Source organism: Apus apus, chromosome 2, assembly GCF_020740795.1.
Source record: "Apus apus isolate bApuApu2 chromosome 2, bApuApu2.pri.cur, whole genome shotgun sequence".
Taxonomy (NCBI): Eukaryota; Metazoa; Chordata; class Aves; order Apodiformes; family Apodidae; genus Apus; species Apus apus.
In genome coordinates, this window is record NC_067283.1 from 29132500 (window position 1) to 29155593 (window position 23094).

At 38.1% G+C, this 23094-nt stretch overlaps 1 protein-coding gene across 3 annotated transcripts in view; it reads right to left on the bottom strand.

The window, feature by feature from the left end:
- Positions 1–203: 203 nt before the first annotated feature.
- ETV1 (ETS variant transcription factor 1) overlaps positions 204–23094 on the bottom strand; it is a 67414-nt gene continuing 44523 nt past the window's right edge. The window contains exons 9-13 of one of the 3 annotated variants that reach the window (XM_051611782.1): positions 14661–14729; positions 12327–12395; positions 9187–9356; positions 5402–5503; positions 204–2923 (exon numbers count right to left, since the gene is read on the bottom strand). In XM_051611782.1, coding sequence (XP_051467742.1) covers positions 2702–2923; positions 5402–5503; positions 9187–9356; positions 12327–12395; positions 14661–14729 — 632 coding nt within the window. In that variant the 3' untranslated portion in view covers positions 204–2701. The other 2 variants (XM_051611786.1, XM_051611785.1) reach the window with 2 other exon arrangements.

The following is a 23094-nucleotide window of genomic DNA, read 5'->3' on the forward strand; positions in this document are numbered from 1 at the left end:
CTCTCTCCCAGCTATTAACTCATATATACATACACATGAACTGTACATACTCCTCACTTCTCTTTTTTTCTTTTTGTCACATTTTGCAGGAAGCCATTTTAGGCACAGGGAACAGACCATCATCTCCTCTTCCAAAATAATCTTACTGCAGGGGCCTCTCCATTCCAAATGGTTAGGAATCCAATACACAACAATCTTGCAGATATCAGCTGCCAGATTTATTATTCTACCTGAAAACCCCAAACAAAACAAAACAAACAAACAAAACAAAAAAAAAACAACAACCCAAACAAAAAGTGGAATAAAAACACTTTAAATAAACCTCTTAGGTACATTTTAAAAAGGGTTAACCAGTTCAGTGAAAGACTGTTTTATAATTTGCTGAGAGATTATGTAATGTTGGTTTGATTGCTTGTTTTGTTCAGTGAGTCACTACCATATACAGATATATATATATTTCTTCTTAAATATTACACATTTGATGCATTTTTTTCCAATATTTTTTTTTTCCTTTTTTGACTAACCCCTTTCCCAAATACCCATATCCTGCCACAGGCAAGAGGCGCTCCGTGCTGACATTAAAGAACCAAAACCAATCCAAGGACTTTTCATCAAAGCATGTTTCATTTAAACCTTATTTCAATGTAAGCCGCATTTCTTTAAAACAATCTTAATTAACCTTTTTCCTTTTCCTTTTTTCTAATTCTGCAATTTTAGACTTCTGATTCTGGGTCGATCACTAAAAATTTAAGTGCCACTGAGACTTAAGAATGACAGCAATAGGTGACATGTTAAGGCATATATACACTCCCATAAAATATGTTGTCTTATGAATCTGAGTAAATTAAATACCTGACCAAACGTTTTTTATGCACCAGTGGTTTCTAGTGACCATGACTTCTTTACTTTTGATTGCATAATTGCATACTAAAATACTCATTGCTAACTACTGTCTTAGCTGACAGAGGATGGAAAATTAACTAACCACTTAGGAATTTCTTTCAAATCCATCCATTATGATGAAAATTATTCTTGTTTCTTCAAGGTTATGCATTCATTTTCCTCCCTACTTCTTGGGAATATAGGAAAATTAGGTAGTCCATGTAGCACCTACTTAAATTTCACTGGGCAAAAAAAGAAATCCAGATCTTACCTCCTCACCCTCCCTTCAAACTATGAAATATATTTCAGAAAAGGGGCTCATAAATATTTAAAACTTTTGGGTTTTTGACAGGGCTCTTTTTTTTTTTTTTTCATTTTACATACAGGATTGCATGAGTGGCTTGTGTTCAAGATTACGCCGCACAAAAACAAAACCATTTTAAAAAATAACAACCAAAAAACCCCCTCTAAATTTAAATTGTCTTCTGAACATATCTGATCACATTTACATTTAGTGTCCAAAACAAGTTGATTGGTAACATCAGTGCCAGCACTACAACGTCATACAGCGACTCCATGGTATTCTTTGACAGTTTTGTCTAAGTCTCCGTTCCACCAAAAATTACAAAAGGTTCTGCAGAGCTTTCCTTAGCAAGCTGAAGCTTACTAGTCATTTGTGGATGCACGTAAAAGCTGCTTATAGCACAGCTATGGCGTAAGCTATCTTCTAAGCAATAAATGGTTCAAGTCATCTATTTTGTCCTGAAATGCTACCTGTAGTTACAGCATTGCTTATAAATGGTCATAGTAAATTCAGCATCAAAGAGAATAGTACAGAAAAAGACAGCAGCAGAAGCATTAGCATTATCTAGTATTTATATATGTTATCAACATAACACAGCAGTAAAAGGTTTAAATGCATATTAATGGGTACCGTGTCTAAAAATTACTAAAGTACCTATTTAGTGTATTGGATATTTTTCTCAAGGAGTGCTTGCTGTGTCTAAACAGCATAATTAGATATGTGACTTAGTACAGTTAATTCCTATTGATTAAATAACTTATTTATGTTCCAAAGGAAATGGAAGGATACAAAATGTGTTCTCCCTCCTGATCATGATCCTGTATTTAATGCTGACATGATCATCAGAAAGCCTGGCACATGTAATTACTATCCTCAAATGGATGTTGAAAGGTCGAAGCCATAGCATGGGCCATATGTGTATAGGAATATGGCACCAGATATGGCATACGGCTTGCACTTTGAAGTCAGGGGTTTTGTCCAGGTATCTGGTTGTTTTCAGAAGCAAGGTGCAAGGTCTGCCACTGCAAGCTTCTAAATTAAATGCTGTGGTATATGCTTTGCTTCTCTTTTATAACTGCAGAAGACAATTAAGAATGGCAAGAAACAAACGTCCTAGGCATGCTGTGCTGGTATCGAGTGGTTATTCTGCACAATGAGAATTAACTGTACTACGGATACCCAGAGAAAATGTACAATATCTTATGCTGATAGGAAACAGAACAGACATGATATAGCTTTTTTGTACTTAAAACCTGTATGTTCCCTTCCCAAACTTAAGTAAAAAGGAAACCCACCCTTTTCCTCCTGTTACACAGAATAACGTTTAGGTTCCAACCCTCCCCTTTCAAATAAAGTGCGCTGTCCATGGCAGACCATAGGAGTAATGCAACAGGAAAAGCCCCTTTTAGTGTACTATTTAAAAAACAAACTGAAGTCGATTCAGCTTTCCTCTGGGTCTTGTGAAAGAGGAGAAGCCTAAGGGAGGGGAAAACATCCCCTTCACTGTCACTGTTGTTAATAGACATAGCCTTCATTGTAGGGGTGGGTGTTGCAGCAACCACCGTCCTGCATGTAGACCATGCTCTCATCAAAGTGGGACAGAGGCACAGTGTCCTCCTCATTGATGTGGCGCTCCATGTCAGTCTTCAGTAAGGGGCGCTGGTTGTCTGGAAAAGCCATGGAGAAAAGCGCTTCAGGGTCGCAAACAAACTTGTAGACGTATCTTTCTCCAGCCACCTTAGAAAAACAGAAGAGAGAAAAAGGTGCAGTGTAAGGCCTCGTGGTTTTGCAACTCCAAGTTCAACAGTCACCTTCATTACACAATTAATAACATGGCAGCAGAACTGGTAAGGCAAACCTAGAACCTAGCGAAGACAATGGGGACCTGCAGAAGCAGACTGTGCAGAACACTCTTGATTTTGCCACATGTGATGGACTAGGTATTCTACTTCTAAACATTTGTTTGCTATCATTTCCTTTACCTAATCACAAGTGGAACTGCTCGTATTGGGAAATGTAAACAAATTGTCACTACAGTGGCAAAATAAAATTACTAAGTCCAACACTGTGTGCAAAGTGGAAAAAAGAATCATATTGCATAACAGAGATCTGAATTTCACTTTACGCAGATTGATTCATACTTAAGTACAAAAGCACTTAGTTATAGTGCATGCTGATTGTACAGGGACAGCGTAAGCAAATACGTAGGCTAATATGTACTTAGCAATTGCTCATGCAAAGCTGGGACATTTGGATTTGCTTATGGAGGGGCAATTTGTCCAAAGATCCTACAGTTTTCCTTTATTCAGAAGTAACACTAATGTCTATGTGCTAAAATCTAAAGAACGATAAACGCAATACAGAATTATTGCCTTTTTTATATAAAAGAAAAGGTCGATATAATGTCTTCTCAAGAACCTTATTTAAAGAATTCTGTTAAAAAATATGAACCATGTTGCATGCTAACAGATTATTAAAATAATTATCATGTCTGCTTCTTGCAACTGCGTTGGGAGTGAGTAAATGAAGGTGACAAAAGTGTTGCAAACTTAACTCTGTTCTTATGAGTGTAAGATAGTCTGAAGCATCTCCTTAAATTTTCAGCTTATTTATTCTACAAATCATGTAAAGTTTTGGTAGAGGCTATATCTGCAGTAGAATTTTTTTCATCAAATTAATGCCAGTAAGTTTGACACACTGAAGGCTGCATTCAGAAATTGGGCATTGGGATAACCTGTTATCATTGCTAGAGTTAAAAAAAAGGAGGAAAAATGTGCATACAGGCCTTGCAGTAAGGAAACCTGCTATGAATTTACAATCACTAGTAGTTTTAAACATACCCTAAACTGCTCAGACAGGGTGATCTCAGGGCAAAATGCATTAAATACATTGCTGTAGATGATAAAGTACTAGCATAAGAGGTAACAAGTAAGCTGTCAGAAGTACTTATAAATTTCCTACATTAAATGTATGCATGGGTTGGGCAGTATAATCAGCCTTATGGAAGCCTCACCCCCATATTTTCAACTACTTTAACTCTCTTTACTACTTATTCTTGCCTCTGTGCTGCTTTTGAACTGTGCCAGCACAATTGCCTGTGCAGCTGAGCTGTGACCTACGAGGTCTCTGCCTGAAGCACCACCCAGCAAAATCAAGCGCTTCTGATTCTCCCCATTATACCCAGTCTCCAGTCCACTTTACAAAGACTCAATGCAGTTATGTGACACACAAAAACAGGTGATGCACTGTGCTTCTGAAGTTCCATAAGCCAATACTAGTCCAGACGGGTGTCCCAGCTGACTCCTAGATAGTGAAAAAGGACAGCACTACAAAAGTCTCAATCAAAGCAAGAGAACTGGTAACAGGCAACTCCAAACTGTAACTTTGCCAAACCTACTGGAAAAATTGCCCAGTAACTTGAGCTGAGAGCATTATTTCCATTCATGGAACTGGCAACTGGCAGGTTTAAACATGTTAGTCATCACAGGTCAAAAAACTAATGTTAAAAGATATGGAACAAGTTTTACAGCACAAGGTGTTCGTTATTATCTTTGATCACACCTGCCAGCTTTGTAGATACAGCAGCAAGGTCTCCCCTATTGTTTCCTCAGTGAATCTACATAGTACTACATATCAAGATTTTAAAAGATACATGTAAATCAGCAAGCCACAGTAGAAGGATGGGTTGAATACTGTCAGCAAGACCAGGCTGTTATCCATAAATTATTGTTAAATATTTCTCATAATTCAGGCTATTATAAAATATTAAGTTCCACTTAAAAATTATATGATTACAACACTATTGGTAAAATATTGAAGTATTTGGTATGCTAATAGGTATAATTTTTCTCCCCTATCTTGCATTTACCGAAGTACTCAAGAGCGGGGGAGCTAGCTCATTTAGATCTGCAAAACATTATTCATACCATACTCTGTTTTCCTTTCCCAGGTGCCAGGAAGCTCTTTTGGATATTTTTGAATGCTACCTCTTTCCCTATAATCATGACATGCATTGAGTGAACTAAAACCACAGACATTTTTTACATAGAAAAAATATCTTGATGCATATACTGAACCTGGTAGGTGAAAAAGCTTAGTGTTTGTCTCAACAGAGGAAAAACCAACCTAAGAATGTACTTACAAGTACTCCTCATAAACTGACTTATGGATCAACATGTAACCCTAACGAAATTTAATACAAAAGCAGCTACTCACCTTTTGCATGATTCCCTTTTCGTAATAGTAGCGAAGAGATCGGCTAAGTTTATCATAGTTCATAGCTGGCCTATTTTTCTGAATCCCCCAGCGACGTGCCACCTGCCACAAAAATGGATTAGCATTGATTTGTTAAATGCACTTAACAAGCAGATCTTATAATCAGAGACTTTATTTGGGAATGGAGGAGGGGGAACACTGCAGGTGGAACACAAACACGTTAGAAAAGGTTGGCATGACCTGAATTTCTCATGTACTCCTATGATTTTTAATTGGACATCAAGTCATCCATTAAACTGGAAGCAGGGTTACTTGCAAATGCAGCGAACGATTGAAAGGTTTTTTTGCTTGTTTTTAATGAAACAAACAAATGAAAAAATATAGCCTGATAAAGAGATGATAGACAAAAAACATTTATCAAAACTTTCACAAAAGAGGAAAACTTATTTAGTTTAATACTGTGGATAATTGTACTATTCCTCTGTTTTCCTTGCTGTCAGAACACTATGTTGTGTTAAACACACACACATACACACGTAGTTCATGAACTAATCCACAGTGTACTTGGAATGAGAGCGATGTTGAGATTATTGGGAGATAGAAGGCAAAAGCCAACTCCCAGTCATGAACATTAATTCAGCAGAGAAAATAGATTATAAAAGGAGGCAAGGTAATCGCTTGGAAGAACTTTATGGTAGTATGAAGGATGGGACAGAACACTCATAGTTGCAGTTGTGTGATTTCCCTTAAAAAATACGTGAGTTGCAAGCAACTCGTGAAGCCATTCTGTAGAGAACAACACACCTTCTACTCTGACTTATGATTTCTACTTGCTTTTACACTTCCTGTTTTATTGCCAAAGCTAGTTCTGGACAAAGAGACCTTTTGTTTAAAGAGCTTAACTGCTTATTCCCCACCTGAAATTATAATTGGCTGCTGGTGACATTTCATTCACTGGCTGTACAAATTAATATCATGTCACCAGAGGGAAAAAAAGTCAGAGCTGATGAACTTTTTAAAGCACATTTTATAAAATTATTTGAGAGGTGCATATGCATACAGCTGTGGAAAAAGGAGAGAGCAGCCAAGCAGCTTCTCTGACCACAGTTCTACGAAATTTTCGCATAGGTGTCTGAAGCCTTTTGATGCAAACCACAGATGACATGAAGCACTGAGAATTGAAGGGGACTAAATAACAACAGCAGAAACCATTACTTTGATCTCAATCTGGACAATAATTTAAAAATTTCTTCTGAAAGCATTATTTCCTTTCAGTGGTGCAGCTTTTCAGGCTTCTGTAAATTACCATGACTTTGCTAACTTCAGCTATGTTATAGATGTATTGAAACATACCTGAAATCGTGCCACTTTATTCCAGCTGTAGATTTGGCCCAGATGTGTAACTTGATTTGCCTATTCATCTTTGTTACAAATACCTATTTCTCTCTGTGTTTATTCCTATCAATTTTTTTCTGCTTTAGTCAGAGTCCTAAAAGTCCCCAACATAACAATGCTTGCATAATAAATAAATACACAGCAAAGATAACTACAACAAAATAATAGTTGAAAATATGCTACATTGTGTGGTAAGCATTTCCAAATAAGCAAGCAGGTCCAGAGATAGTCTTGGTAAGCAAGTCTTCCTGTCCCTGAACTGCACAGCATTTATGAAGTCTTCCTCTGTGAAAGGGATTAAGGCTTCTAGCCTTCCACTCCACCTTCCTGCTGAAGGCTGCTGCCCCTGTGACAAGACAGCTGAAACGGACATACACCCAATTCTTAGCCTCCACAGTTCACAGTTATCTACTTTCCAAAGGAACTATATAGTGCTTAAGGAGCTAATACATATTCATTTTTGTTGTCACCCTTTCTACAAGGGCATAAACCTCCAGAAAGGCACAGGATGGAAAGGTCACATGATTGACATCCTAACCTGTCACAAGCTCTTTGACTTCCCTTCGATTTACATTTGGCAACCAACATAATTGTGCAACTTCCCATAGGCTATTCTTATTTTAATCCACAGTTTATGTCAGATCCATGACATTCATATGCAACTTAGGGTGTTTTGTACTCCTTTAGAGCACACAGGAGGGAGACAAGTTTCAAGTAGCCTGCCTCTTCCAGATCTTGGATACAATGCTGCTCAAAAACAAAAAGCAAGAGCTACAAATTCACAAAAGCAGATGATCTGATTAAACTAAATCAGAATACCCAGTTCTTCAGGGAGTTACACAGTAAGGAAATCTTAGGGGTTTGTTTTGCTACTTTCCCTTCCTTAGATAATAAACTCCAGTTTTTGCACCATCTGCTGAGAACCATTTTTCAATGTATCTCTTTTATCTTGAAAAGATTTGGACATAACTTAAAGACAAGACAAAACTAGAAGAGTAAAAAATAATGAGACTGGGGCAGGAGGGGAAATTAGATATCTCAGGCAGCAAAATCAGTCAAAGATTTCACTTTGTTCTGGGCCAGGTCACACAACTAAGAAGTCCATGTAACCTCCTAAGGTGCACACGTGCCAGCAAAGTTCCATTATCAAACCAAATAAGACTCTTCTGTGGTCAAATCCCCAGGATCTACCACAGTGACGATCACTAGTGAGGGCGATGCTTGGACAAACAAGAGCCAGTACATGGGTCCTTGCAGCAACCTCCCCCTCATCCAGACCATGTCAGGAAGGAAAGGGACATCAGTCCTGCTGCCATCCCCAACTACTCTTATCAGTCTTTAGGCTGCTGGCAGACCATGGAACTTCAATGGAAGAAAACTTTCAGATTGCTTATGCCAGTAGAAGGATGGCAAACAGCAGAAATAGCTGGTGGAATACAGAAGCAGCTTCACACACTGAATTTTCCTACTTGGCTCTAACTCAGAGGGGATTCTGATGGAAAATTTGCTGCTATCTCCTCCATTACCCAACCCTGTCCAGGGGCAATAGAGTTTACCAGAATGATGATGCTTTTTGACAACCCTAATCAAGTCACCAACATCAGTATCACAATAAAATCTATGCACACTAGATTTTTCTCACATTCTCCATGCCTGTTTAGAACACAGGATATTTTGTGCTACCTAGACCAAAAAAGTATACATAATAAAATGTTCAATGTATTCCTGTTTATCATACTAGTGATCTAAGTTATGCTTCAGCAGATGTTCATGAATGCAAATAATTTTATCTACCCTATGAGTCCTTCAAGGTACAGAAGAGCTGCGCATGTGCATGAGTGTTTGCAAACCTAGGATCTAAGCATGCAATAATCTAAAAATACAGATAAGCAGGAAGACTCTGAAGAAGACTTGAAAAGGGGGGGGGGGGGGGTTATAGAATTTTTATGGAATTTTACTGCCTAACAAGCTTAACCTCCTCATTTGCCACCTGTCATACTTGAGGTCTTTACAGCCCAAAAGTTCCAAGTTCCCACATCTTCACACTGAAGAATATTTGGTGTTGAAAGACTATTCAGGCACAAGTTTTCAAAGGATTTTGGAACACAGCTCTATCTGTGAAGTGGTTTTGAAAAATCAAGGCCCCACAATTAATGATGAGTGTTTTGTAACTCTAGTACTTGCAGTATTTTTATTATTTTGTGGGACTAGGAAGTTAAGACTATGCTTAACAACACCTCTGTCCTAACTTAACCAATTCCCATGCCAGTCTTTTCTGCCAAAGTGCCACTGAAGCAAAATATTGAAGGAAAACCAGGCCTAAGTCTGAAGGAGCATTATCAAGTTTGCAAGATGAGGCAGTGAGTGTTGGGGCACGTTGTCTAACATACCTCCTCCGGCTCAATCAGCTTGAATTCCATGCCTCGGCCAGTCCATGCTATGAAGTGAGAGTTTGATGGGTCATCAAGAAGAGCTACTAAGAACTGCCACAGCTGAAGCGAACCTCGACGCTGATACGTGGGTCCCTCACGGTACATGCCTGGCTCCTGTTTGACATCACCTGCACAAAATAACAACAACATTAGATGAGCAATGTGTGAAAAACAGCCCTCAGTGCATCAGGTAAATTGGCAAAGGAATTGTTAGGGTTAATAAAACAGAGGGAAAGAATTCTTACTACCCAGCCACCCACAAATGCAACATTCCCCTGTATGCTGTTAAATCACCCTTACAAATAACATGTTAATATACTAAGAAATACCTAAATTCAGTCGTGATTTATGAAAGCCTCCCTAAGCCCATCCCCATTTACTTCTGATACATGCAAATCACACTTGCAAACCATTCTGTAATATTCTCTATCTGAAAAAGCATGAACTATTTTTGTAAGCAACTCCGATGTCTGAAGTACTGCGTCTGTACTCAATACTTTGCACAAGCCCCAGTTTTGGAAATGCAATGTATGCTTCATGAAGCTGCAAAACCCTATTAAGTGAAACTTATTTTGCATGCAAATGCTTCTGAGGAAAATTTGACAACGTATTTGACTTTGGTCTTAAACAGCATGTGCTTTATGTATAGGTATGCAAATCCTGCAGATATGCAAGTTCCTCAGTGGCATACTGGAATTGCATATAAGCACATAATACTTTTACTCGTATCCACATATTAGATTAGTATTCCCCATGAAAAGCAGCAAATTATTTTTTCTAAAATTTCAAATCCTGAAGAAGCTTTTAAACAACAGTAATAATATTCTGTTAGCTGTTTCACAAACTGCCAGTGAAAGACCATCCTGCTACATCCACACTGTGTCTCTGTTGTTTTTAAATCCTAACCATTCTATGTAACTCATGCAAACAGAACAGCTGAAGGAACTGATGTTGAAGCAGAGAGCATTTTTTGTTGCACACAATGAGAGCAATCCTTGATATGCTGGTAAAACTCATTTCAACTACCAGCACAGAACTACTCTCCAATAAGCAGCATGACTTGTTTAATATGGAAAGCCAGGACTTTACATTGAACTGCACTAGGATGCTCTGATGGCCATTACAGAACGGCTTTGTGTAGTGAAAGTAAAAATAATAATATTAAAAATGGAGCGCTTCCTTTTGTAATCAGGAAAGAAAATTGAGTCAATAGCTGTGGAAAACAAATAAATCAACACAAGGCTTTTTGGTTTATGTGGGGTTCAAGTTCCAGTTCTGAAAGGCCTTCATTTTCAAGGACAGGATTTTTCTGTTAATAATAGCTGAGCTATACGCAAATAGCAAGTGCACTATCACAGAGGATCAGATTGTCTGCCTGTGCTGATCTTTGATTCCAAGCAAAGCAGCTGAGAATCTACTTCTGAAATATCAAGACGAGCCCTGGGTTTATCCCACTTCTACTTTACTGGCTACAACATGATGACACATCCGCTGTCTCTTTCTCTAAAGTAATAATGCTACAAGTATAAACACACCTATTTGGATCACAACATCAGTCTTCTAGAGTACAAGGTGTTCTCTCAACGGACAGTCATAGAAGCTAGCAGACTGCTTGCTTTGTAATCACTCAAATATTTCCACACATATATTTCTTTTATTTTATTTGTATTTCTTTTCCATTTTCATCCCTTCCCTGTACAAAGCTCAAACAAACAAAAAGGATTTTCAAGACAGACACGGATATACACTACTCTTGAAGAGTTTTAACTTCTTATAGTACAGGGTCCGATCCCATTCCTCTAAATGTAAATATGAATTTGCCACGGGTACTGAAAACAGATCAGGTCCACAATCATTTTTGGGAAAGGATAAAACATGATGTGCATTAAAAAGGAAAAAAAAATAGAAAGAAAAAAGCATACATTCAAAAGCCAGGGTATAAAGTACATTTCCAATAAATCACTCTTTCAGTGAATGTGCCAATCCAGTGACAATACAATACTGGACTGAGTAATCTCCAGTTAGGTCTAATATTATTTTAAAATCTCTATTCATTTCTTGCTATTCCTATTTCATTTTAGAGTATCCCATTCTTCAGCAAATACAACGAATGCTGCTAGACACACAATAGTTTTGTATCCATAGAAGTGATTCTCAGGGGAAAACAAACAAAATAAAGAAGAAAAACCCCAAGACGTCTCCAGCTCTACTTCTAGCTATGAGCAGAGAGCTGTTCACAAGTTTATCAGGAATTATCTAACCTTTCCTGCTAAAATAAATAAAGCTAGACATAAGTACGCTAACACAAAGAAGCCACTCTAGCAAATTTAATTAATTGGTCTCCAAATTACTTCCCAAAGTTGCAGACTAACAGAGTCACTGGCAAGAAATGGAGTCCATCTACTTTGTCTATAATGAAATAAATCTGAAATCAACTGAGTTACACCAGGAAACTGATTTTACATCAGAGTAACTGAGGATAATTTGGGCCATTTATTTTAATTGACCTCAGAATCCTGCTTCAAAAAAATCTGTTCTAATGGGTAGCACTGTGAAAAGGTCATTGATTAGTTATCAATTCCACTGAAAAATAAACCACTAGTACAACATTTAGCATAGTGCAAATACACTGACACAAACACAAAAACGCCCTATACACTCACTCCCCCCTCTTCACACATCACTTCACAGACAGTAAGACGAGAAGCTTAATCCTCAGTAAAACCGAAGCTGCTGCTTTCTCCACCATTTTGTTAATTATAAGAACAGCTTTCATTAAATCTCAAACAACAAGCAATATGTGATCACCAGTGCAATGGAAATCCTATTACTTCTCAACAGTACAGGAACTGAGCTCCTCTGCCACAACTCTGGATACAGCATCTTTCTCTGGCAAAAGCTGAATGATCCCCTGTTGAAAAGGAGACTTTGGTTTCAAGAGACAAAGGTCAGCTTTGGTTGGGCACACCACAAATGGTGTGTTAAGAAATCCTAAACTGGAATGTTACCAAGCTTTTTTTGATTAGCAACAGAGAAAAATCCCTCATCTGTTCCTTTTTCATCTTCCCACACAAGAAAAAAAGATGTGTCATACATACCGTCAAACTTCTCTGGAACAACGCAAGTGTCATCATAAAACTGCCTAGGTCCCTTTTCATACATACAGCCTGTAATTTAAAGAGAGGAATCAGATTGATATCCCACATCCTTTACACACTGCCCAATTGCAACATCTTGGCCTCGGTACAGGGGTGCTTAATTAATGTGTGCATTCCAAAAAGACTGTTAACTTCCACCTGCAAAAATGAAAAAGCACCCATTTTTTTCTATGATTTATTTTTAAATGTTTGTCTCATTTCCTGTTTGAGCTAGCATGGCTTTGACTTTTAACCATTAGCTTCTGGGGTCTTCTCCCTGCAAGACTGAGGAAGTCCTACTTGGTATTTCCTCCTCACACTCATAGAAGTCATTCCCCTTCATTCTGTAAAATTCAATTTTTGTCCTTAAAACACACTGTCTGCAGTCCTGTATTGATCCTAGCGCTCCCTTCTGTACACACTCCTACTTCTCAGTTTTATTTCAGTGTTTTGCTTAACCCGAATTGTATTGCATATCAGCTTTAGACTCACCAGTGCTACTTAGCGAGATGAAACATCTCCTCTCCTGTCTCCCTGTGACCATCCTTTTGACTGTGCAAATATTACAGAAGGCCTTTTTGCTATACAGTTGCAATGCTTAGTTGGGCTGGTTTCCCACTGAAGCCCAGGAGGAGGCCCATTTCAAAATAATTTTTTCCCATATACTCTTCCCTGGTTCTAAAGGCCTGATCTACATTCAGCACATTAAAAAGACATTTTGTTTAATGTGCCCAGATTACCAACAACTCAAATGACTTTGTGTAACTGCCCTGTCCTGCCCGTTTTTTACCACTCTGCCTATCTTTATGCCATAAAGTTATCTATTAACTTTGGTCCGTATCTTTACTGAAAATGTTGAATAGCAACACTCCTGATATCAATTCCTACAGAACTGTAATAGAAACAATCCATTCAGAGATGATTGCCCAGTGACAGCCAGTTATAGATCTGTCAGTTGGCCAGGTCTTAATGTATTTAATGTGTACTTTATTGATACTGCTTTGTGCTAACTCCTTAATCAGAATGTAACGAGGTGGCAAACTGAATGCCATAAAAAGTCTAACTTGTATCTAAAGATACAATTATCTTTATCAATCAAACTTTTAATCTCAGCAAAGAATAGAATCAGATTTGACATGACCTTTATTACATAAAAGCATGTTGACTGATTTCCAAATACGGAAACATCACTGTTTTTTCTACATCATAACAATTTTACCACTTTCAAATACTTAACAGTGCATAACATGGCTAAGGATGGTTTTTCCCCTACCTGTGCTGTGATTAAACCTCAAATCTGTTGACCTTAGCCCTGCAGTTTGTGGATTTTTCCCTGATGTCTTTCACTTCCCTTATCAAGCTTCTGTAATTCATAGAATTGCATATACCAAGACTGTTAAAAATTTCCATCTCCTGCTTCACTCCCCTTGTTAAACCTTACTTTTATTTTTATTTTCTGCCTTTATTCCACCCCAGAAGCAGTTGGGCTTTTAGCCAGATTTGTTATCTTTCCAGTTGTGTCTTTTCACTAGTGAATGAAGTCTTACTAGAGGACCTGGATTCGTGCATCTGTCTAAACTCTCTTCAATTTCAAAAAAATTTACCTCATGTTTGTGAAATTTGCCTCTTAGAAGAAAAGCAAAAAAATCCCAAGAAAAAAAAAAAGTAATCCTATATTGACAAGAAAGATGCACCAAAGCAGGAAAGCAAAGGGCACAGCCTCTCTTTCAGTGGTCATTTTTTCTTCATTCTGTTCGCTTTCTTAATTTTAATCTATACAAAGAGTTTTTACCCAGAATTATTCATTTTGACAATCTAAGCGCTGCCTTATTAAGTCATTGGGAGTTTTGGTATCTCATAGGTGTACAATTTGGACCTAAGAAGCACCAAAACATTCCAAAAATCATAACAAAAGGAAAAGCCAAACACCTTCACTGAATTTAAAATACAAAATGGATTACTTAACAGTTATCTGTGCCTGTCACATCAATAGCCTGGAAAATACCACTGAAACAGAACAGATGAAATGGACAAATTTTTAAACATCTCTTCCTTTCAACTGCTAGAGGCTTTGAAAAGCAGAATGAGTAAATTCATAATAAAATTACTTCTACCCTGAGCAACATTTGGCACTAAAGGAAGCTACAAAAAAAGTCAGAAGACTGGGAAGGGGAAGAAAGGTGATGTGCATATTCCCAGCAGCAGAATTAAAACAGTGAATCCCAAATCCCTCCAGGCTTTAAAAATTTTTTTATGTTTCTGTTGTACAAAGGTGATACATAATAGGAAACTTAACTTCTGTTCTGTTTGGGTGAGCCAGGAAGCCTTCTTGCCTCATGTAAATGGAATGGCAGCTAGGCACTTCTGAAAGGAAAAGACAACGCTAGTCAAAAGACTGTCTGGAATTAAAAGCGTGCAGGTTATCAACGAGACAGGCTGCAGGCAGAAGAGCAACAAAAAGGATGGAAGTTACAGCAAGGGGGAACCTGTCAACACACAGTTAGCGTTTCAGAGCAGCAGGCACAAGGCATGGTGGAGGAGAAAAACATAATGTGAGGATCACAGATCCCATCTAACACAGACTTTTGAACTCAAACTCAAATTTATCAAATTTGCTAAAAGCTGACTCCCATGACAATTACACTTTAGACCATTCACAGACCAGAAAATCCACACAAGATAGTACGGATATTTCAAACCTTGTGCTTGTACATCTTGATGTATAACTAATTTGATCTAACATTTTTAATCAATTACACAGAAAGTCTGTCAATCACACTGGAGACTTATAAACTTTACATTAAATACAAGGAATGTCAGAGTGATTTTAAAGTAGGATATTGCTTTTAGACTCTGGATAAGGATTTGAAGGGTTAACGATATTTTCTGTGATTGCTAAGCATTTAATCTAGGATTCTGGATGCAACAACTTCACCCTCTCCTTGTACATCCTTAAAGAAAAAAAAGACACACAGAAAAACATAATGCATATATTCTAAGTAATACAGACATTTATTTGCTGTTCCCCACTTCTACTCAAATCTGTAAGAATGAACAAAAACAAACAGAATTAATGATGTTCTTTAAAAGTCTTTCTATTTTTCCCCCATGTCTTGCACTGTTCCCAAGTAGCCACATCCTGTGCACAGGGACTTGCAAACAGAAGTACACCATAAATGTTTGCCCTTCTAGACCATGTTTAGCTCACTTCTTGGATATCAAAAGTCTAGCCTAACAAGTCTATTTGATCTTGTGATAAACTCCTACCCTAAGCTATGCAATCTGTTACCAGTAACTTGTAACTCTTTTTAAGAGATGCAAACAGAGGTCAAAAGAGCAGACATTATTTTTCCAACACTGCCTACAGACTTTCAGACTGTGATTCCAAATTTCACTGTTCACTGACTAGTGATGAGTAACAAAGATCTGGCAGGATAAGAAAATGAGGTTTTACACTGACTTTACAAAACAAGTGAAACACAGGGCAGTAATAATAAGTTTTCTCTAACAATCCATAGTCTCCCTTGCATATCTGTGCCAAACTCTTCATTACCTCCCCTCTAGATGAAATGCTCAGTGCCTGCCTGCTCAGGCCTTGAGAATCTCTAACGTCTTAGGCAGCTATTCTGAGCAACCACAGGAATAAGTGACTCAGCGATCACCTGAGTCAAGTACAGCTCTGTAGATGAGAAAGTCAAGGCTACAAGTAGTGGTTCACCTGCAAGGAATCACTCATGTTACCAAGTAGATTGAATTTTAAGGAGAATGGAAAAATCTACGTTAAAAAAATTAAAAAAAAAGGAGGAAGCTGGAGAACTGAAACAGATGCTATTTTCTATTTTAGGTAAAAATTCACTAGTGTTGGCAGCAAAAGCCTTTTTGACTCATGAACTCCACTCTTGCAAAGTGATACAGCAGAGTATACAGAATAAAGAATTATGCACATATCCAAGAAGAAGTTGTGCTGTTAGCCAATCTGGGGTTTCATCTCCCATGCTCCTAAGTCAGTTATAATTAACATCTGGAGTCTTTTCAAGGCAAGCATTGTTTGTACCAACATTGCTTCATCTTCTGGTTAGCTTGTGCTTAAACAGTCCACAGAGGACCAAAAAATACAGCGAGGAAGAGTTTATTTCTCATAAAGTAACCAGAGTCTTGTTATCCTAAAGTGCTATCAGTTAATTTATGACTATCAGAGTGGGTCAGACTCTAATCAAATTGTAGAAACATTTCCAAAGTGATTATTCAATCAAATGACTAACACGGTTAATTAGGAGCCATAAACATTGCTCTGAAGTTCATCAAAGTAATGACTTGCCCAGAAAAATTACTGCTAATTAAATTGCCTGCTGCTTTCATTTCTACCTTATCTAATAAAAAGTACAACCAATGAAATTTAGCATTGCAGTTTTAAATTGTACTAAATGCTTGCCTAAGACCCAGAAGTATTTTTACTAGCTAAGCGGAGCTACTTCAAAAGAAAACATTTTAGTGCAGAAATTACAGAGCAATTATATGTTTTCTTTTCCTTAAAGCATTGTTTCAAGACAATAAATACAGAGAGAATTAAGCATAAAATATGTCCAGGGCAAGATCCAAGTGTTTGAGATGACTGATTCTATCACCTTTTAGCAATTTTTAGTCTTTGAAGAAAAATGGGCATGGATTTAGGAGACATAATAAGCTTATTTCAGACTTCTAATAAAGTAAATCACATTGAAAAGTTTCATCATCTCAAGAATAGGAGAGTCTCCTTAAAAAAACCTAACTAAAAATATGGAGACAGAAAAAAATTAATTTTATTATTAATTTGGAATACATAAGAGGTCATTGCTCCTCTTGTTAACAGCAACACAGTAATCATCTTAAAGCAATCAGTATTGGTCTTATCATATTGGTTCAAAAGCATTTTTTTCCAGGTCTTATTCTAAAATTGCATGTAATCTAAACACTGCAGAAATTCCTTCTCACCTGGCAATGATACAGGGAAAAACACTGGAAATAAGGTCTGCTGTGCCTTAATCACAATACATCGAAGTAGAAAAAACAGCCTCTCAAGACTGATTTTAGCAGGTGCAGGTTCTAGGTTTCCTTATTGAGTAGGACACGAGTCGCCCCTTGGTAAGGAAATGTTTTGTATTAATTACCATATCAGAACGTAAAGGGTTAAGTTGTCTCAGCCCTGTGTAACTTTAAGTGGATAAGGAATCCTTAAATCCACTAAGGACTAGTTTTCAGACCCACAATCATACACTGTGCAGAAACAAAGAATTTCAGCCCGCGTCCTTAGCCAGATGAGACAGAGGGAAGACAAAACTTCAGCAGGCAATGGGATGAAGTGGCTGTCTTCTCCTGAATGAAGAAGAGCACAGCAGGAACTGGAAACCTGAACCAGGATTCATTCTTCAGCTGTTCCTGCGGTTCTGACTTTACATAGCCTTCCTAACTAAGGACATGATGTTACATTACACTCTAACTCTGAATTACTTTTTAGTTTATTTTATCAATCCCATCTCAGGATGGGATCTTTTCCACCAAGCAGCTTTCCAGCCACTACTCCTCAAGCCTGCAGTGTTGCATGGGGTCGTTGTGACTCAAATGCAGGACCTGGCACTTGGCCTTGTTGGATCACATACATTTGTCCTTAGCCCATAAATCCAGCCACTAGAATACATCTCAAAGTCACATGAATTAATCAAACACTTCAATGCATACATGAAACTTGTCTTTCTCTATCTGGAATTGTAGAATCATAGAATAGTGTGAGTTGAAAGCCCCATCTAACCTACACTTGAACACTTCCAGGGATGGGGCTTCCACAACTTCTCTGGCAACCTGTTCCAGTGCCTTACCATCCTCACACTAAATAATTTCTTCCTAATGTCTAACCTAAATCTCCTCCATTTTTAATCCATTACCCCTTTTCCTCTTAGTACAAGCCCTTGTAAAAAGTCCCTCCCCAGCGTTCCTGTGGGTCTTCTTCAGATACTGGAAGGTCGCTATGAGGTCTCACTGGGTATAGGCATAAAATAAAATGATGACACTAAAACTGGAACTTTCTTACGGTTTGCCCGTGTACTTCTCCAATGTACGCTTTATTACCAACTACGTCACATTAAAAACAGAAGAAGTTCCCAGTGGATACAGCCAGTCCTGTCATCGAACTTACACCATATCCTCCTCAATTGTCCGTTTTGTCTGAAAAGTAATTACACAGGCTTTGGCTCCTACTTCAGCAATTCAGAATTGGTATATCTATAAAAAGACTTTAATGCACTGTGCCACTTGTCTTCTCATAGGCAAGAAATAGAGCTCATGCCGATTCTTTCCCTTTGTGCTACTGGACACAGAAGGGTGTGCAAAAGCTCCTCGGGTAGCTTTGACCAACCTAGCTCTCAGGTGCCACTCACACACATCAGCCTGACCCTGTGCTACACACACTGAGACCACCACCTCAAGTATTGTGTCCAGTTCTGGAGTCCCCAACACAGGTAGGGCATGGAGCTCTTGGAGTGAGTCCTGAGGAAGGCAAAAAAGATGATCAGAGGACTGATCTATGAATCCTCTCCTATTAAGACAGGCTGAGAGAGATGGCATTTTTGAGCCTGGAGAAGTGAAGGCTCCAGGGAGACATTACAGTTGGCCTTCTGAAGGGGGCCAACAAGAAACTTGGGGAGGGACTTTTTACAAGGGCTTGTAGTGATAGGAAAAGGCATAATGGTTTTAAATTGCAAGAGGGTAGATTCAGATTAGATATTAGGAAGAAAATATTCACTCTGAGGCTGGTGAGACACTGCAGGTTGTTGCTCAGGGCAGTTGTGGCTGCCCGCTCCCTGGAAGCGTTCAAGGCCAGGTTGGATGAGGCTCTCAGCAACCTGGTCTAGTGGGAGGTGTCCCTGCCCACGGCAGGGGGTTTGGAACTAGATGATCCTGAAGGCCACTTCCAACCCAAACCATTCCATGATTCTATGCCAGCCCTCCCTTCAGTGTCTTACAGAGCATCGCCAACTACTTCCTTGTGCCAGCACTTCTCCAGTACTTAAGTGGTTGGTGCAGCAGGAGAGTTTTTTACCAGAGTAAAAAGTGCAGAAACAAAGGTAGTCTTTTTAAAAGAAAATGTCTGAGCTAGAACACATCAGACTCCTGGCCTGAAACTTAGTAACATCTCAGTCACCCTGCAAGTAACTTTTCTGTACATAGATTTGCAAGGGCACTGACAAACTCTTTACAAATGGGAACTTCATCCACCACTAAAACATTTAGCCTCTTGGTGGAAAGCAGCTGTTTATCACTACTGAGAAGCTCTGACCAGCTCAAGAGTGAAGAGCAACACTGAAATCACTAGAAAACAGACAAGGCTTTTTAGGTAACAAAGGCAGTTCTTCAAACTAGATCAGGCACTAGGTATCACTAAGAAAGATCCTTGATCTGTGTTTTGCAGGGAGAAGTACCAAATTACTCTTTGATGGTGAAACCTATGATTTTTAAACCTGCAGAACACATTTAGATTAAAAACATATGACTCTCCAAAAAGAGACATTCAGGTAGAAATACTAAAACTAATGACAATTTCCCTGTACAGGAATAGCTTAAGCATATTTCACAACTCAGATGCTGGTGGATCAGGTTTTAGTTAAACCATCTTTAAAAGCACTATCCCCTCAGAAGCTATGTAATTACAACAGAGTCCTACAAATTAGTAAAATCCTAGCAATACAAAAGTCAGCATTTTTTTTGCATTAATAGGTTCAGCATGAAAAATGTAGGTGCACTACAGCTGCATGGGTGAAAATAATGTCACCATATTTTCTAAAATTCAACCTAAAAATTAAGAATTCTTTTCCTAAATCATCATGCAATTTAAAAACATTCAGAATGGATGGTTTTGTTCTTCTGTCACTAGGCTTCCTACCTAGGAAAAAAAATATCTACAATTATGTGCACTCTTAGATATTCCCTTCTAAGTACAGCTAACTGAAATCTGTTAATTTCTTATACCTCACTTGAGAAAAACCTATCAGAGAACTAAATTTGGTCCCACCAGCTCATGTCTAAGTGGAATTATTACACACATACAGAAAGAAAACCTTAAGCTAACAGCTTCCTTTCCACAACTTTGGTTTTTAGATCTATGACAACATCTAATGCATTTTTTGAGACCAGATGTCAACAGCCTGTCTAGGCGATGTGTAACTTTTTATACAGCAGAACAGGAAAACAAAGGCTCATACATTCAGGTCTGAATTGAAATCCCACATGGAGCTGATCTTTTGAGCATACTTTAAAATCATGTATTTGCTTTTATTAACCTCAGTAACTGTAAAATGTATTTTAAACATCGCTACCCTTCGAATTCAACCAAAGACAGCAGTTTTTTCTCTCTGTCTCTCGCTCATTTGTTGGTAATTTTACTCCAAAAAAAAAAAAAAGTCTGTGTTGCTTTTTCTCCCCCGCCCCATCGCCTGCCTGTAAAATCGAAGTTGGACAAACACTGCACGGCTGAAGTGACATATTTGAATGGAATTCAGACCAACCAGTTCCTGTTTATGTTTCTGATTTGAGAATGTAGCCTTCTCATTCACTATACATTAGAAACACACCAAGGCCATAAATGGTGTCAGGTTACAGGCAGGCAGGGCCAAGGAGCATTAATCATTACTTTAAGGCAACTGGCAAAAGCAGCAGCTGAGGGAACACTACACCCTTCAGCTCCGTATAAATGGACATTCCAGGGTTTGGCGTGTGTGGGGCTTTTTTTTTTTTTCCTTCAGCATCCATTTTATGAATGAAACTTCAGGCTGCACAGAGTCCATTCATACAAAAGCTATGCTCGCAGGGCTCAGTCTCTCGGGATCAATCGGTCTTGGGTAAGGCTGATGTGATTGGTTTAAGGCAGGCTTCAGCCTTCCATTACTGATTTAAAATGCAGACTGTGTCCATTTGACCTGCGTTAATGCACAAAGAGTAAATCCAGACTGTGCTCTCAATCCTCAAATCAAATCATTAGCCAGTGCCACTTACTGTAACTCTAGATTTAGAGGATATTTATCCCTTTCTTAGAAAAAAAAGGGACTGCAGGACAATTTTTCAGATCATATTGTCTGCTTTGAAAGAAAAAATAGATGTATGGTCTCCTGCCTATATGTTCACATTAACTTGGTATTCAGGTTTTCCTTTGTTCGCCAAGATAATAATACAAAATTAATTCTATGCTAACCACGGATTTCCTTCAGACAGAATTAGTGAACAGAGGAATCAGCTAGATGGGAAGCAACTGTAAAGTTAAAATTCTGCCTTTCATAGCAATCTTCTGAAGTCCAAGTTTCCCCTTCTGATTCTGTTATTTTCTACTGTCACATCATCCAACAGCAGATTTGTGTTTATGTGTTTTAAGAGCAAGTCCAAAGTGAAGTGCAGCTTAAGTAGTGAACAAAATCCACTCTCACTCACTGAAGCAACAGAGCAAAGACAAGCTCCCAAAGCAAGACGGTGAAATATTTTACACCTCAGAAATGAGACTCAGGAAAACTGCAGAAGCAAAACAGAGTAGTTCTTAAACCTACTGAACTCAAGAGCAAAATACTATCTCTTCTCCCCCCCTGCCTTTATGCCAGACAGATTTTTATTGAGAAAAATTGTATTGCTGTGTAGATGAATTTCTTTAACAACATAAGGAGATGCAGTTTTGAGATCTGCGTACTGAAGCAGTGTATCCAGAAAAAGGATGGAGTCAGTTCTGCTTCACAGAGCATTTTATAAAACTGTGTTCAAAAATACTGCAAATACTTGCAGCCTGATCGAAAAGGGGAAAAAAAAAAAAAAAAAAAAAGAGGAAAAAAAAAAAAGGAAACAAAAAGAAAACCTAGAGAGAATTTGAGGAATATATTAAGCAGATGGAGATTTATGAAGCAAGATCTTAACGGGTCACACAGACAGACTAAGAGTACACATGTTGACTGTCTACAGAGATTTAGAGGGGGCAGCTTAACACCAAGAAATTGTTTAGGATGAGCTGAGGAGGTGTAGCTAAGAGCAAGGAAATGGAACCAATCAAATAAAGAATTTAGGCTTACAATCTAGAAATATTTCTTAACTGTGAAATCTATTAGTCTGTGAAATAATCTCCCAGAGGAATAACTGTAGTAATAATACTTAGCACTCATGCAGTGCTTTACATTTTCAAAGCACTGTACAAAAATTAGCCAATATAATTAAAGACAGTAGTAGAAGCACCATGTGTTGTGGCATTCTAAATGCTGCAATGGTCAATGCTCTAGAGAATATCCTGGGAAAAGTAAACGTGCTCTGATTCTGACTGACAGCTAAGATTTCCTTTTTTCCTTCATACTAGCATCTTCAACTATCTAAACTTTACCTCCAAGAAGTACAACAGAAGATCCAACTGTTCTTTAAAAAAAAGGAAAAAAAAAAAAAAGGAAAAAAAAAAGCAATCTGCAAATAAATATACTTCTAAGAATTATTTTTTTCTCCTTTAAATTTTAATTCAATATATCCTCTTATGCTGGTTTGCAAAATCCCAAATTTAAGGACATGTCAGCTGATCTCCCTGATCTCCAGGGAAGAATGTACTACTAGAACCCTAAAGCTCACTTTTACTCACATTGCTTTTCACAGCATACCACATCAGGTATTTCAAAGGGCTCTTGTTTTTTATTCTGTTGCAAGTCATTGGGTGAACACTCATTTATAACATGGATGGTAGAATACT